The sequence below is a fragment of the Gambusia affinis genome, linkage group LG22 (genome assembly GCF_019740435.1).
Source record: "Gambusia affinis linkage group LG22, SWU_Gaff_1.0, whole genome shotgun sequence".
NCBI classification, from domain to species: Eukaryota; Metazoa; Chordata; class Actinopteri; order Cyprinodontiformes; family Poeciliidae; genus Gambusia; species Gambusia affinis.
Genome location: NC_057889.1, coordinates 15,895,105 through 15,913,021, shown reverse-complemented (window position 1 = coordinate 15,913,021; position 17,917 = coordinate 15,895,105). Strand labels below are relative to the sequence as shown.

The window sequence follows — 17,917 nt, the reverse complement described above, 5'->3', positions numbered from 1 at the left end:
AATCTGTTCTTTTATATCAATGAGGTAAAAGATGACATAATGTACATCACAGTAGATCAAAGAAGTTCTAAAGCTTGAATGCTTGAATCTCAAAGCCTCAGTCAGGATCCAGACACTTTGTAGAGATTCAGATTTGTGCAGAGCAATAATGTTTAGTGTTTCAAATGCCCTCGTTCCCTTGTTTATCCCACTTGGTTGGGGCCTGGGATATGCTGTCACCATGGGGTTGAAGAAAGTGTTCCCTGAAACGTTTAGTTTAACAGGAAAGATTTACAACAAAAGTTATTATCTGGATGATTTGTTTTGGCAAGGTCTTCCATCCAATGACAAAGTATAAACCAAACCGGCTGGCAAGGTTTGTTAGGAAAAGGCTATGGAACCGCAGACTCTGACCAGACAAGGACTATACGAGGCAGTACAGCGGACGACTGTACTGTCTCTGGACAAACAGGTTTGTCCCCAACTAGTTTGTCGGTTGTTAGTTCTGACTGAGACTGTACGAGACAGTACCAAGGAGAATCTTACTGTCTTCGAACAAACTGATCCGGCTGGGGAAGTTTGTTCAAAGACGATGGTATAGGGTGAGTGTGAGAGTACAGCCGCAGAAAAATCTAACCCAGCTGGGAAAGATTTGTCTGCGGCTGACCTCGCAGCCAAAGCTGTTGCTGAAGTAACACCACAAGCTTTGGTTTTGTTGGTTCCATCTCTTTCCTTTCCAGACGAGAGTTCTCTGAAGGTCTGACTTAAATTTATGGGACAAAAGGGCCTCTCCTTGGACTGCCACCTTATCGTGGTGGAGGGGTTTGAGTGCCCCAATGATCCTGGGAGCTATGCTGTCCGGGGCTTCATGCCCCTGGTAGGGTCACCCAAGGCAGACAGGTCCCAGGTGAGGGGTCAGACAAAGTACAGCCCGAAGACCCCGATGATGGATTCAAACTTTGGACTACGTGTTCCCTCGCCTGGACGCGGGTCACCGGGGCCCCACTCTGGAGCCAGGCCCAGAGGGGGGGCACGACGGCAAGCGTCTGGTGGCCGGGCTTTTACCCATGGAGCCCGAAGAGAAAACATGGGTCCCCCCTCCCATGGACCCACCACCTGTGAGAGGTGCCAACGGGGTCGGGTGCATTGTGTGATGGGTGGCAGCCGAAGGAGGGGACCCTGGCGGTCCGATCCTCGGTTGCAGAAGATAGCTCTTGGGATGTGGAATGTCACCTCTCTGGTGGGGAAGGAGCCAGAGCTAGTGTGTGAGGCTGGGAGGTTCCGGCTAGAAATAGTCGGTCTCACCTCGACGCATGGCTCTGGTTCTGGAACCAGTCTCCTTGAGAGGGGCTGGACATACTTCCACTCTGGAGTTGCCCAAGGTGAGAGGCGTCGTGCAGGGGTGGGCATACTTGTTGCTCCCCATCTCGGCGCCTGTACGTTGGGGTTTACCCCGGTGAACGAGAGGGTAGCCTCCCTCCGCCTGCGGGCGGGGGGACGGGTCCTGACTGTCGTTTGTGCTTACGGGCCGAACGACAGCTTAGATTACCCACCCTTTTTGGAGACCCTAGAAGGGGTACTGGAGAGTGCTCCACCTGGGGACTCCCTTGTTCTGCTGGGGGACTTCAACGCTCACGTGAGCAATGACAGTGAGGCCTGGAGGGGCCATGGTCTTGAGCCGGAAAAGGGTAGAGTGCCTTCTCCGGATCAGGGGGGGTGTCCTGCCCAAAGTGGAGGAGTTCAAGTATCTCGGGATCTTGTTCACAAATGGGGGAAGAAGGGAGCGGGAGATCGACAGGCGGATTGGCGCAGTGTCTGCCGTCAAGTGGGCGCTGTACCGGTCCGTCATGGTGAAGAGAGAGCTGAGCCAAAAAGCGAAGCTCTCACTTTACTGGTCGATCTACGTTCCCACCCTCATCTATGGTCATGAGCTTTGGGTCATGACCGAAAAAACGAGATCACGGATACAAGCGGCCGAAATGGGTTTTCTCCGTAGGGTGTCTGGGCTCTCCCTTAGAGATAGGGTGAGAAGCTCAGTCATCCGGGAGGGACTCAGAGTAGAGCCACTGCTCCTTCACATCGAGAGGGGCCAGTTGAGGTGGCTCGGGCATCTGGTCAGGATGCCTCCTGGACGCCTCCCTGGTGAGGTGTTCCTGGCACGTCCCACCGGGAGGAGGCCCCGGGGAAGACCCAGGATGGATGGATGGATGGAAAAGGGTAAAAAGATTTGACAGGTTTCCTGTTTGCAGGTTTCTCTCCGGGCGCTCCGGCTTCCTGCCACAGTCTAAAATTATGGCTGTCTAGTTAATTGGGCACTAAATTCTGTAAGTGTGATTAAAACATTTATTTTTGTGAATAAAACTATTCCCTGGGTTTGAATCCTTGCCTGGATTCTTTTATCTTCATGGGGTTTGCATGTTCTCCAAGTGCATTAGTGGGTTCTCTTCGGATTCTCTCTGGTCCGCTCCAAAACGATAATTGTTGGTTTAATTGGCTTCTCTAGCTGACCTTTGCCCTATGTCTTCTCCCCTCACTTTTGCTTAAAGTTGTTTTGGCTACTAGGGTCAAAACTACTTTAAGCAAATGTCAAAAATACATTTTGTAATTAAATTTTACGTTGAAACAGAGGAACTAAAGGGCCACTCTGCGAGGGAGAAGCCATCAGTCCAAAAGCGACACAAAACGTCAGTCTCTTAGTTCTGTTTAATTAGCAGTTTAGTTTACTTCACCTCAAATTAGCTTAGATTTTTCTCTTTGTTTAACTTCTTTTAAACAAATTTCCACCTTTTTCTAACAAAAATTATACCTAGCATAGTTAGCTTAGATTTATTTTGTCTAACTTATACATATATCTCTATCAATAGATATATATCTATTGGTAGATATATATTTAGTCTAACTTATATATTGTATATATATAGATATAAATCAATATATATATATATATATATATATATATATATATATATATATAGATATAAATCAATATATATATATAGATATAAATCAATATATATATATATATATATATATATATATATATATATATATATATATATATATATATATAGATACAGTACAGACCAAAAGTTTGGACACACTTTCTCATTGAATTCATTGAGAATGTGTGTCCAAACTTTTGGTCTGTACTGTATCTATATATATATATATATTTATCTATCAATATATATGTGTAACAGCTTCCTTTCTACCAGTCCCGTCATACAGACTCGGGTGGACAGTGGGTTGGATTGTAAGTTGTTTAATTTACAATCTGTAATGAGTGGTTGACAAAAACATCCAGTTACCCTCCCCTACTGGTTCACCAGTCACTCACATCAGAGTGCAAAACAGTCTGTGTCACAAATAATTATTACAATGAAGTTTAACAATACATTTTTCCTCTAACATGTGATTGTATAGTGGTTATAATTAATAATACATCTTTAATATGAATTTTATACAATTTCATCTTTCTTTTATAAATGAACCAATCTAGAAAATAAATACAGATAGCAATCAAAATTAATTATTAAATTACTAAATAGCACCCCTCTAGTGCTTCACAGAAAACAACGGCCATGTTGTCATGGAAACAGCTAATAAACAAACTAACAAATTGGCAAACATAACTGACAAACTGACAAACATAACTGACACATTAAATTATTGACATTTTTACCTGCAATGAGTGGTTGACAAAAACATCCAGTTAGTCTCCCCTACTGGTCCAACAGTCACTCTGTGTATCGCAACAACACTCCAATTTAGTCCCCGAACAAAACCACAAAAACAAGTCAGAGGACCGGATTTGATGACTTACCACATAAGAGCACAAAACGGTCTGTGTGGAATTTCCGGTTTCCCCTCTTATTTACCGCCAAACACCACTCATCACAAGGCAGTTATGAAATACATACAAAGATATTTACCAAAATATATTTTAGCAAGAATTTCACCTGTATATCTAATATCCGTTACATAAGTATATAGAAAATTTTCCTTATGTAAACAATAACATGGAGGGGGTCAGGCCCATGGTGAGACCTTTGGAGGGGCAGGGGCTCAAGTTAAAAAAAGGGCACATTGAACAACATCTTAAAACACCGTACAACAACATAGCAACAACTCATATTAATCAAGAATCTAATTGGGGCCTGCCCATAGCAATGCATAAAAAGAGCACTGACTGACTTCCATGGCAGGCACCTATTGTTCTACACCCAATAGAACAATTGGGTGTAAAACAACTCAACGGGTTGGGTCCCGGTAACGGAAGAATATCTATTAGTCTTCCGTTACTGTTATTGTGGCTCGTACCGCTGCGAGCCCACCCATAAAAGTGGTATCAAAACGTGCTGCTCGATCCCGGCATTGGAGCTATTACTTTTGGTGGGATTTGGAGTTACCATGGCGACGTAAAAAGCAAAAAACGACCACAAAATCACTAACGAGCTCACCAGGTGCAACTCTTGTCGTCAAGGGGACGAGGCAACCACTAAATCCTAAAAATACCCTATTTTTGAGGATTTTCTGTGTCGTCATAACTTCATGTAGAAACGCCATTTAATCTTCATTTTGTAGATACGTCCTTGATCTCTTTTAAAGTGAAGACAGCACGTCGATATGAATTATGGTTTGTCCACAACTTCTTTCTAAGCGACCCAAAGTTTTTGATTTTTTGAAAAATCAGAGTGTAAATGCCACTCCGCCAGAGTGAGAGTCAGAGTGAAATTTTGAGCCCAAATAATTTTTTAACTCGCCCTCACGCTCACAAATATCGCATGATTGGTATCAAACTCGGTCATGACATTGATACGCATGCCTGCTCCGGTCAAATGTTTTAAAAAATTATCTAGTGCTTATGGTTTTCTCTCAAGGTGCTTCAGAGGAAAATCATGCGCCAGGGTATCTGACAGATCTCACTGATTCACTTCCATGTATTTCAGAAAAAATTCAGACCTTGGCACACACCTTCTTTCTCTCATCGCTGTTAATGCTGTGAATGACCACTTTGCATCACCACTGAATATGGCGATGGTTTATTCAAAGTGATGTGCAGCGTTAGTTTTTTGCTACACATTTTGCATGTAAGTCATAAAAGGTTTAGTTTGCTTCTTTGTTTTCTAAAAGCTGCTTGTTCACCGTTGTTGTCTAAAAACCTCCCAAGTGAAATGGATTTTTGTTGAATTTGTCAAAAATTAAATCATATATAAGGTTTTTAATCGCTTCATGTTAAATAAATTAAAAAATATTACTTTTTATTTAAGTATTTATGTCAGCTTGAGTCACGCAAAACTGAAATGATTGTTTCCATAGCAACAATCAGAAGCAAGACAGCAGAAGTCCAGTGAGGACACCAATGAGGTCATAGATGACATCATGTACATCACAGTAGATCAAAGAAGTTCTAAAGCTTGAATGCTTGAATCTCAAAGCCTCAGTCAGGATCCAGACACTTTGTGGAGATTCAGATTTGTGCAGAGCAATAATGTTTAGTGTTTCAAATGCCCTCGTTCCCTTGTTTATCCCACTTGGTTGGGGCCTGGGATATGCTGTCACCATGGGGTTGAAGAAAGTGTTCCCTGAAACGTTTAGTTTAACAGGAAAGATTTACAACAAAAGTTATTATCTGGATGATTTGTTTTGGCAAGGTCTTCCATCCAATGACAAAGTATAAACCAAACCGGCTGGCAAGGTTTGTTAGGAAAAGGCTATGGAACCGCAGACTCTGACCAGACAAGGACTATACGAGGCAGTACAGCGGACGACTGTACTGTCTCTGGACAAACAGGTTTGTCCCCAACTAGTTTGTCGGTTGTTAGTTCTGACTGAGACTGTACGAGACAGTACCAAGGAGAATCTTACTGTCTTCGAACAAACTGATCCGGCTGGGGAAGTTTGTTCAAAGACGATGGTATAGGGTGAGTGTGAGAGTACAGCCGCAGAAAAATCTAACCCAGCTGGGAAAGATTTGTCTGCGGCTGACCTCGCAGCCAAAGCTGTTGCTGAAGTAACACCACAAGCTTTGGTTTTGTTGGTTCCATCTCTTTCCTTTCCAGACGAGAGTTCTCTGAAGGTCTGACTTAAATTTATGGGACAAAAGGGCCTCTCCTTGGACTGCCACCTTATCGTGGTGGAGGGGTTTGAGTGCCCCAATGATCCTGGGAGCTATGCTGTCCGGGGCTTCATGCCCCTGGTAGGGTCACCCAAGGCAGACAGGTCCCAGGTGAGGGGTCAGACAAAGTACAGCCCGAAGACCCCGATGATGGATTCAAACTTTGACTACGTGTTCCCTCGCCTGGGCGCTGGGTCACGGGCCCCACTCTGGAGCCAGGCCCAGAGGGGGGGCACGACGGCAAGCGTCTGGTGGCCGGGCTTTTACCCATGGAGCCCGAAGAGAAAACATGGGTCCCCCCTCCCATGGATCCACCACCTGTGAGAGGTGCCAACGGGGTCGGGTGCATTGTGTGATGGGTGGCAGCCGAAGGAGGGGACCCTGGCGGTCCGATCCTCGGTTGCAGAAGATAGCTCTTGGGATGTGGAATGTCACCTCTCTGGTGGGGAAGGAGCCAGAGCTAGTGTGTGAGGCTGGGAGGTTCCGGCTAGAAATAGTCGGTCTCACCTCGACGCATGGCTCTGGTTCTGGAACCAGTCTCCTTGAGAGGGGCTGGACATACTTCCACTCTGGAGTTGCCCAAGGTGAGAGGCGTCGTGCAGGGGTGGGCATACTTGTTGCTCCCCATCTCGGCGCCTGTACGTTGGGGTTTACCCCGGTGAACGAGAGGGTAGCCTCCCTCCGCCTGCGGGCGGGGGGACGGGTCCTGACTGTCGTTTGTGCTTACGGGCCGAACGACAGCTTAGATTACCCACCCTTTTTGGAGTCCCTAGAGGGGGTACTGGAGAGTGCTCCACCTGGGGACTCCCTTGTTCTGCTGGGGGACTTCAACGCTCACGTGAGCAATGACAGTGAGGCCTGGAGGGGCCATGGTCTTGAGCCGGAAAAGGGTAGAGTGCCTTCTCCGGGTCAGGGGGGGTGTCCTGCCCAAAGTGGAGGAGTTCAAGTATCTCGGGATCTTGTTCACAAATGGGGGAAGAAGGGAGCGGGAGATCGACAGGCGGATTGGCGCAGTGTCTGCCGTCAAGTGGGCGCTGTACCGGTCCGTCATGGTGAAGAGAGAGCTGAGCCAAAAAGCGAAGCTCTCACTTTACTGGTCGATCTACGTTCCCACCCTCATCTATGGTCATGAGCTTTGGGTCATGACCGAAAAAACGAGATCACGGATACAAGCGGCCGAAATGGGTTTTCTCCGTAGGGTGTCTGGGCTCTCCCTTAGAGATAGGGTGAGAAGCTCAGTCATCCGGGAGGGACTCAGAGTAGAGCCACTGCTCCTTCACGTCGAGAGGGGCCAGTTGAGGTGGCTCGGGCATCTGGTCAGGATGCCTCCTGGACGCCTCCCTGGTGAGGTGTTCCTGGCACGTCCCACCGGGAGGAGGCCCCGGGGAAGACCCAGGATGGATGGATGGATGGAAGAGGGTAAAAAGATTTGACAGGTTTCCTGTTTGCGGGTTTCTCTCCGGGCGCTCCGGCTTCCTGCCACAGTCTAAAATTATGGCTGTCTAGTTAATTGGGCTCTAAATTCTGTAAGTGTGATTAAAACATTTATTTTTGTGAATAAAACTATTCCCTGGGTTTGAATCCCTGCCTGGATTCTTTTATCTTCATGGGGTTTGCATGTTCTCCAAGTGCATTAGTGGGTTCTCTTCGGATTCTCTCTGGTCCGCTCCAAAACGATAATTGTTGGTTTAATTGGCTTCTCTAGCTGACCTTTGCCCTATGTCTTCTCCCCTCACTTTTGCTTAAAGTTGTTTTGGCTACTAGGGTCAAAACTACTTTAAGCAAATGTCAAAAATACATTTTGTAATTAAATTTTACGTTGAAACAGAGGAACTAAAGGGCCACTCTGCGAGGGAGAAGCCATCAGTCCAAAAGCGACACAAAACGTCAGTCTCTTAGTTCTGTTTAATTAGCAGTTTAGTTTACTTCACCTCAAATTAGCTTAGTTTTTTCTCTTTGTTTAACTTCTTTTAAACAAATTTCCACCTTTTTCTAACAAAAATTATACCTAGCATAGTTAGCTTAGATTTATTTTGTCTAACTTATACATATATCTCTATCAATAGATATATATCTATTGGTAGATATATATTTAGTCTTACTTATATATTGTATATATATAGATATAAATCAATATATATATATATATATATATATAGATACAGTACAGACCAAAAGTTTGGACACACTTTCTCATTGAATTCATTGAGAATGTGTGTCCAAACTTTTGGTCTGTACTGTATCTATATATATATATTTATCTATCAATATATATGTGTAACAGCTTCCTTTCTACCAGTCCCGTCATACAGACTCGGGTGGACAGTGGGTTGGATTGTAAGTTGTTTAATTTACAATCTGTAATGAGTGGTTGACAAAAACATCCAGTTACCCTCCCCTACTGGTTCACCAGTCACTCACATCAGAGTGCAAAACAGTCTGTGTCACAAATAATTATTACAATGAAGTTTAACAATACATTTTTCCTCTAACATGTGATTGTATAGTGGTTATAATTAATAATACATCTTTAATATGAATTTTATACAATTTCATCTTTCTTTTATAAATGAACCAATCTAGAAAATAAATACAGATAGCAATCAAAATTAATTATTAAATTACTAAATAGCACCCCTCTAGTGCTTCACAGAAAACAACGGCCATGTTGTCATGGAAACAGCTAATAAACAAACTAACAAATTGGCAAACATAACTGACAAACTGACAAACATAACTGACACATTAAATTATTGACATTTTTACCTGCAATGAGTGGTTGACAAAAACATCCAGTTAGTCTCCCCTACTGGTCCACCTGTCACTCTGTGTATCGCAACAACACTCCAATTTAGTCCCCGAACAAAACCACAAAAACAAGTCAGAGGACCGGATTTGATGACTTACCACATAAGAGCACAAAACGGTCTGTGTGGAATTTCCGGTTTCCCCTCTTATTTAGCGCCAAACACCACTCATCACAAGGCAGTTATGAAATAGATACAAAGATGTTTACCAAACATATTTTAGCAAGAATTTCACCTGTATATCTAATATCCGTTACATAAGTATATAGAAATATTTCCTTATGTAAACAATAACATGGAGGGGGTCAGGCCCATGGTGAGACCTTTGGAGGGGCAGGGGCTCAAGTTAAAAAAAGGGCACATTGAACAACATCTTAAAACACCGTACAACAACATAGCAACAACTCATATTAATCAAGAATCTAATTGGGGCCTGCCCATAGCAATGCATAAAAAGAGCAGTGACTGACTTCCATGGCAGGCACCTATTGTTCTACACCCAAAAGAACAATTGGGTGTAAAACAACTCAACGGGTTGGGTCCCGGTAACGGAAGAATATCTATTATTCTTCCGTTACTGTTAATGTGACTCAAGCCACTGCGAGTCCACCCATAAAAGTGGTATCAAAACGTGCTGCTCGATCCCGGCATTGGAGCTATTACTTTTGGTGGGATTTGGAGCTACCATGGCGACGTAAAAAGCAAAAAACGACCCCAAAATCACTAACGAGCTCACCAGGTGCAACTCTTGTCGTCAAGGGGACGAGGCAACCACTAAATCCTAAAAATACCCTATTTTTGAGGATTTTCTGTGTCGTCATAACTTCATGTAGAAACGCCATTTAATCTTCATTTTGTAGATACGTTCATGATCTCTTTTAAAGTGAAGACAGCACGTCGATATGAATTATGGTTTGTCCACAACTTCTTTCTAAGCGACCCAAAGTTTTTGATTTTTTGAAAAATCAGAGTGTAAATGCCACTCCGCCAGAGTGAGATTCATAGTGACATTTTGAGCCCAAATCATTTTTTAACTCGCCCTCACGCTCACAAATATCGCATGATTGGTATCAAACTCGGTCATGATATTGATACGCATGCCTGCTCCGGTCAAATGTTTTAAAAAATTATCTAGTGCTTATGGTTTTCTCTCAAGGTGCTTCAGAGGAAACTCATGCGCCAGGGTATCTGACAGATCTCACTGATTCACTTCCATGTATTTCTGAAAAAATTCAGACCTTGGCACACACCTTTTTTATCTCATCGCTGTTAATGCTGTGAATGACCACTTTGCATCACCACTGAATATGGCGATGGTTTATTCAAAGTGATGTGCAGCGTTAGTTTTTTGCTACACATTTTGCATGTAAGTCATAAAAGGTTTAGTTTGCTGCTTTGTTTTCTAAAAGCTGCTTGTTCACCGTTGTTGTCTAAAAACCTCCCAAGTGAAATGGATTTTTGTTGAATTTGTCAAAAATTAAATCATATATAAGTTTTTTAATCGCTTCATGTTAAATAAATTAAAAAATATTACTTTTTATTTAAGTATTTATGTCAGCTTGAGTCACGCAAAACTGAAATGATTGTTTCCATAGCAACAATCAGAAGCAAGACAGCAGAAGTCCAGTGAGGACACCAATGAGGTCATAGATGACATCATGTACATCACAGTAGATCAAAGAAGTTCTAAAGCTTGAATGCTTGAATCTCAAAGCCTCAGTCAGGATCCAGACACTTTGTAGAGATTCAGATTTGTGCAGAGCAATAATGTTTAGTGTTTCAAATGCCCTCGTTCCCTTGTTTATCCCACTTGGTTGGGGCCTGGGATATGCTGTCACCATGGGGTTGAAGAAAGTGTTCCCTGAAACGTTTAGTTTAACAGGAAAGATATACAACAAAAGTTATTATCTGGATGATTTGTTTTGGCAAGGTCTTCCATCCAATGACAAAGTATAAACCAAACCGGCTGGCAAGGTTTGTTAGGAAAAGGCTATGGAACCGCAGACTCTGACCAGACAAGGACTGTACGAGGCAGTACAGCGGACGACTGTACTGTCTCTGGACAAACAGGTTTGTCCCCAACTAGTTTGTCGGTTGTTAGTTCTGACTGAGACTGTACGAGACAGTACCAAGGAGAATCTTACTGTCTTCGAACAAACTGATCCGGCTGGGGAAGTTTGTTCAAAGACGATGGTATAGGGTGAGTGTGAGAGGACAGCCGCAGAAAAATCTAACCCAGCTGGGAAAGATTTGTCTGCGGCTGACCTCGCAGCCAAAGCTGTAGCTGAAGTGACACCACAAGCTTTGGTTTTGTTGGTTCCATCTCTTTCCTTTCCAGACGAGAGTTCTCTGAAGGTCTGACTTAAATTTATGGGACAAAAGGGCCTCTCCTTGGACTGCCACCTTATCGTGGTGGAGGGGTTTGAGTGCCCCAATGATCCTGGGAGCTATGCTGTCCGGGGCTTCATGCCCCTGGTAGGGTCACCCAAGGCAGACAGGTCCCAGGTGAGGGGTCAGACAAAGTACAGCCCGAAGACCCCGATGATGGATTCAAACTTTGGACTACGTGTTCCCTCGCCTGGACGCGGGTCACCGGGGCCCCACTCTGGAGCCAGGCCCAGAGGGGGGGCACGACGGCAAGCGTCTGGTGGCCGGGCTTTTACCCATGGAGCCCGGCCGGGCGCAGCCCGAAGAGGAAACATGGGTCCCCCCTCCCATGGACCCACCACCTGTGAGAGGTGCCAACGGGGTCGGGTGCATTGTGTGATGGGTGGCAGCCGAAGGAGGGGACCCTGGCGGTCCGATCCTCGGTTGCAGAAGATAGCTCTTGGGATGTGGAATGTCACCTCTCTGGTGGGGAAGGAGCCAGAGCTAGTGTGTGAGGCTGAGAGGTTCCGGCTAGAAATAGTCGGTCTCACCTCGACGCATGGCTCTGGTTCTGGAACCAGTCTCCTTGAGAGGGGCTGGACATACTTCCACTCTGGAGTTGCCCAAGGTGAGAGGCGTCGTGCAGGGGTGGGCATACTTGTTGCTCCCCATCTCGGCGCCTGTACGTTGGGGTTTACCCCGGTGAACGAGAGGGTAGCCTCCCTCCGCCTGCGGGCAGGGGGACGGGTCCTGACTGTCGTTTGTGCTTACGGGCCGAACGACAGCTTAGATTACCCACCCTTTTTGGAGTCCCTAGAGGGGGTACTGGAGAGTGCTCCACCTGGGGACTCCCTTGTTCTGCTGGGGGACTTCAACGCTCACGTGAGCAATGACAGTGAGGCCTGGAGGGGCCATGGTCTTGAGCCGGAAAAGGGTAGAGTGCCTTCTCCGGGTCAGGGGGGGTGTCCTGCCCCAAGTGGAAGAGTTCAAGTATCTCGGGATCTTGTTCACAAATGGGGGAAGAAGACAGCGGGAGATCGACAGGCGGATTGGCGCAGCGTCTGCCGTCAAGTGGGCGCTGTACCGGTCCGTCATGGTGAAGAGAGAGCTGAGCCAAAAAGCGAAGCTCTCACTTTACCGGTCGATCTACGTTCCCACCCTCATCTATGGTCATGAGCTTTGGGTCATGACCGAAAAAACGAGATCACGGATACAAGCGGCCGAAATGGGTTTTCTCCGTAGGGTGTCTGGGCTCTCCCTTAGAGATAGGGTGAGAAGCTCAGTCATCTGGGAGGGACTCAGAGTAGAGCCACTGCTCCTTCACGTCGAGAGGGGCCAGTTGAGGTGGCTCGGGCATCTGGTCAGGATGCCTCCTGGACGCCTCCCTGGTGAGGTGTTCCTGGCACGTCCCACCAGGAGGAGGCCCCGGGGAAGACCTAGGATGGATAGATGGATGGATGGAAAAGGGTAAAAAGATTTGACAGGTTTCCTGTTTGCAGGTTTCTCTCCGGGCGCTCCGGCTTCCTGCCACAGTCTAAAATTACGGCTGTCTAGTTAATTGGGCTCTAAATTCTGTAAGTGTGATTAAAACATTTATTTTTGTGAATAAAACTATTCCCTGGGTTTGAATCCCTGCCTGGATTCTTTTATCTTCATGGGGTTTGCATGTTCTCCAAGTGCATTAGTGGGTTCTCTTCGGATTCTCTCTGGTCCGCTCCAAAACAATGATTGTTAGTTTAATTGGCTTCTCTAGCTGACCTTTGCCCTATGTCTTCTCCCCTCACTTTTGCTTAAAGTTGTTTTGGCTACTAGGGTCAAAACTACTTTAAGCAAATGTCAAAAATACATTTTGTAATAAAATTTTACGTTGAAACAGAGGAACTAAAGGGCCACTCTGCGAGGGAGAAGTCATCAGTCCAAAAGCGACACAAAACGTCAGTCTCTTAGTTCTGTTTAATTAGCAGTTTAGTTTACTTCACCTCAAATTAGCTTAGTTTTTTCTCTTTGTTTAACTTCTTTTAAACAAATTTCCACCTTTTTCTAACAAAAATTGTATTTCAAGTGGTCCCCCTAGCATAGTTAACTTAGATTTATTTTGTCTAACTTATACATGTATCTCTATCGATAGATATATATCTATTGATAGATATATATTTAGTCTAACTTATATATTATATATAGAAATATATCAATAGATATATATCTATCTATAGCTATATATCTATAGATATCTATCTATCTATAGCTATATATCTATAGATATCTATCGATCGATCGATAGATAGATAGATAGATAGATAGAGTACAGACCAAAAGTTTGGACACACCTTCTCATTGAATTCAATTAGAAAGTGTGTCCAAACTTTTGGTCTGTACTGTATCTATATATATATTTTTCTATCAACAGTGTTGGGTAGTAACGGATTACATGTAACGACGTTACGTAATTTAATTACAAAAAAAGAGTAACTGTAATTCGTTACAGTTACAATGAGAAAATATGTAATCCAGTTACAATTACTTTCGAAAATATTAAGAATTACAAATTTAGTTACATTTTAAAAAAAATATAAACAAAAACCTTTGCGAAATATGTAATGATATTTTTATTGCTTTGCGCCCTTTATCGCCGTTTCCCGCTACGGCTCCTTGTCTCTATCATAGCCGCAATGCCACTCTGATGTTCCATCCTGTGCTGGTGGAGCCTCCTGGAGGAACAGCAAGCGAGCGGACGGTTCCATTTCAGCTCAAGCAGCGCATCAAAAATGACAGCCTTCCAGTACTGTAACCCAGGCTCTCCCTCTTCAGACCTGCAGCTGGTGGAAGACACCCTATGGGCTCTGCGTTGTGTTTCTTTTCGTGAAAGTGGGGTGTGTTCGGTGCAGGAGAGCAATCGGACACAGGGCTCTTCATGGAGGGGAGACTTTCGCGCCTTTATTTCATCCACTTCACAGGCAGTAAACAGACTGTCAGGATTTAACAATTTTCCCTTTACAAAACAATCAAACCTGATCAAAACAAGATGCAATCTGCAGCCAACTGGCACACTGAACAAACAGAAAAAAAGATCGGCATACCAACGCAATGTATATTTTACACCGGGCTAGCGGAGCTGCTGCTTAGCTTACAGGCATTAAACACACTGAAAGGAACACAGCAGCTCGCGCGCAAAAATCCCCTGCACTACGGTGTCCCCGGCAGGACAAACATCTCGGAATTGTGGTAATACCAGCAATTACAGAAAACAATAGTACCCTCTTCTGTAACATTTATGCACTGCTTTACATTTACATCTGTGAATATGAAAATGTTTTACGAATATTTGACTGTTTGGTGTTGATGCATGACAAACGTTGGAATATATTTTTTCCCATGAGACATTGTATGCAATGTGCTAGTGTTATGGTTTTCATGAACATAAAGTAAACTAGAAAATTCCTGAAGAAATTTAACTGGGGCCTGCCAAAGTGTGCCCGTCGGTTTGGACCCAGGGTTCTGATGCTAAAAATTAGCATCAATGCTAACTTAGCTAAATAGTAGTCATTAGCTTCTGGAAAGTCACAAGTATGTTAAGTAAGCTGGACGTGCACCATTGAGTATGTTAAAATGAGTGTATGAGCTGAAATTAGCCAAAATGCTAATGTAAGCCTAAATACTTTCAGCAGCATGTGAGGTATTATTAGAATGTTCTCTATAATTTACTTACTCCATTCAGTATACTAAACATGGCTATTAAGTCAGAAAAATAGGTAATAGCTTATTTAAGCTAAAAGGCTAATGCTAATGGACTGCCTTGCTGTGCAAGGCAGTTCCCTAACTTGAGAGAAACAGATAATGCAGAATCATATTATTGCACTGCCTGTGGCGGTGCACTAACCTGGAGTGCACTAAGAAAAATAAAATGTTGAACATGGGTCAATACTCATTAAAACCTCAAAGTAATCAAAAGTAATTAGTTACATTACTTTTTAAAAGTAATCGAAAAAGTTACACTACAATTACATTTTAAACAAGGTAACTTGTAACTGTAACGGATTACATTTTTAAAGTAACTTACCCAACACTGTGTATTTACGACTGACTTAAATGTCCTCATTCAGATCCTTACTATTAGTCAGGAACACCATTCTGATCAAGACTCACACAGAGAGGTTTTACTCTTACAGTCTCTGGGGAGTACTTTGACCTCGTTGGGAACTGCAAAGTAATATTTATCTCTCCTTCTGCAAACAGCACAGTTTTGGAAATTTGCTATAGAGGGAACAAATTTCCTCTTCAAATAAGCACTGTTAAGTTGCAGGTTAGATCGAAATGATGCGGGAAGGGTTTTCTTATTATCAGGAGGGTTTAAACTGCACTGAGACCATGTAATAAAAGAATAAATGAATTAATCTTAATCTTATTCCTACCACAAATACCTACGGATGCTATCGGCCGGCTGTCTGCCTCACTTTAAGTCCAGGTCATCCATGATAAATTTAACGTTAGCCAGCTATGTAGCAGTGTTGTTGTGATTTTTATATAAAATCTTATAAGATCATCTAGTTTAAAATTTTAAACCTGACTGTAAGTGTAGTTTAAGTTTTGCATATAATGAATTCTGTTGCTAATAGTGGATCCCTTGATTGTCTGTGTCAAATAACCTCATGAGATGATTAGTTTCAAATCACGTTAGATTTGACTAAATTTGTTAATTTGTCCAACTGAACCAAAGACGTGTCTCTGTATTCTCTTCACTAATGGACATTAAGAACGCTAAACTAAAAGTGGTAACTATTAAATCAAGGACTTAGCGTAATGTGAGGGTAGAAACATGTAGCAATCGGTGCGTAGTTGTAGTTTGTTTGAACTGACATAATGGGGATAAGCAGCCAGGGATTGTCGAGGGCGCTCAAGTGCAAGTTTTGTGTTACCGTAGCTCGCAAATAACATCTGACTTATTCAACTCGATTTGCTTCTTTGTTTCACCATGTATCTCAGGAACTTTTGCGATTAATGTGACATCTGTAACATCTGCCTTTGAAGTTTAAAGCTCGAGCTCAGAAATTTTTAAAGTTGCAGAAGCAGAGCAGTGGGGGAAAAGCCAGAGAAGGGGGATTATCTTTGAGAGAAACATGAGAATTTAAAATATTCAAATGAGGACACCTTTATCATGCGAGATGAGGCAGGACCCAGGTTATTAGTTAAGGGAACTGCAAAGGACGGCTGTCCCTAAGGGTCCTCTTTCATCTGCTTTGCCAGCTGATATGATTACCCGAGAGGATTTCTTGTTTCATGCTGTGACCATGGCAACAGGGACCTTATGATCTAGAGCGTGGAAAGGCAGGGCATAAATGTGGCGAGAGATCAGAAAGAGAGCAAAGATCGGGCTTGAGTGATTTGCTTCAAAGTTTAAGTGATACAAGCGTTCACAGTGTGAGGAAAATAAGACCTGCTGGCACTCCATACCATCTGCAATGCTAAGAGTGGGCTACCAACGCTACGTCTACAAACTGGCCTGCACAGTACTGGTAAACAAGTGAACTCTGAAGACAGAAAGAAAAGGGAGATAAATATTTAACTTTTGCCCCTTAACCCCACCTCCCAAAAAAAAAAATTCTAAAGCTGTTTTTAGGTTCACTGCTGTCCGTGCGTAGTTTGCTGCTGAAACCAGTTGACTCTTTTGAAATGAGGTTGATCTACATGTTTGTGCTTAATTTGATGAGCAGGTGGAGGCAGGAAGCGATGCGCCCTCTGAATCTAAAGTGGACCAGAAGGCAGCAGTACCTGCGGAGAACGGAGTGAGTCACACACCCATTATCGCCCCCAAACCTCCTTCACTTGTTGGGCATCAGCCTCAGTCTGCAGGTACGAGACTTCCTCAGCCATTTGCAAACCAAGTGCTTCAACAATTACTGTAAATGAGGTCCAGATATTCTGCCACTTACTTGATGTACTTGGGGGAACAGGTTCACTGAAACCATCAGCGAAGACAGAAGACATCATACAGAGTGTCCTCACTGGTAGGGTTCAAGCTTCTCATGAGTAACTTCTCATCTCAAATTTGTAGTCAGTGTTATTCATCTTAAACCGTCCTTGACTCATCCAAAAACATCATTATGAATGTCCAAATTACAATCTTTGTTTTGGTTTTCGACATCACCCCTCTCGTCTATCTGTCGGCGTTCCAGAGCTGGAGGCTCAGACGGTGGAGGAGTTGAAGCAGCAGAAGGGGTTTGTCCGGGAGCAGCGAAAGCAGTACAAGGAGATGAAGGAGCTGGTCAGAAAACACCACCGCAAGACAAGCGAGCTGATCAAGGAGCAAACGGCCCGCGTCTCTGAGCTGCAGAGCCAGCATCAGAGGCGACGCGCCACCCTGCAGAAGAGCCACAAACGTGACTGCAAGAAAAGGTAGGTGACGCTCTCCTCCTGTTTTACTTCCTAATTGTTTTGTTGTCTGAATTTATGTAAACCTGATTGTGTTACGATCAAGTCGATTTAAACGTCCAATAACTGAATTTCCGAGCCATTCTAACCTTTGGCTTCAAGTTCATAATGATGGACATTTTAAACTTAAAGAAACTATTTTTTGAACATGAAAAAAACAAGTTTGTTACCTGATTAAATAATTTATAAGATCTCAGCATAAAGAAAGATGGGATGCATT

The 17,917-nt window shown here is 43.7% G+C and overlaps 1 protein-coding gene across 1 annotated transcript in view; it reads left to right on the top strand.

Moving 5' to 3' along the window:
• Positions 1-17,917, top strand: part of LOC122825010 (1-phosphatidylinositol 4,5-bisphosphate phosphodiesterase beta-1) — a 129,300-nt gene that overhangs the window by 90,319 nt on the left and 21,064 nt on the right. Inside the window, exons 27-29 of the mRNA XM_044106045.1 lie at positions 16,980-17,118; positions 17,220-17,273; positions 17,442-17,661. Of these exons, the coding sequence (XP_043961980.1) occupies positions 16,980-17,118; positions 17,220-17,273; positions 17,442-17,661 (413 nt within the window). The remainder of the gene's footprint in view (positions 1-16,979; positions 17,119-17,219; positions 17,274-17,441; positions 17,662-17,917) is intronic.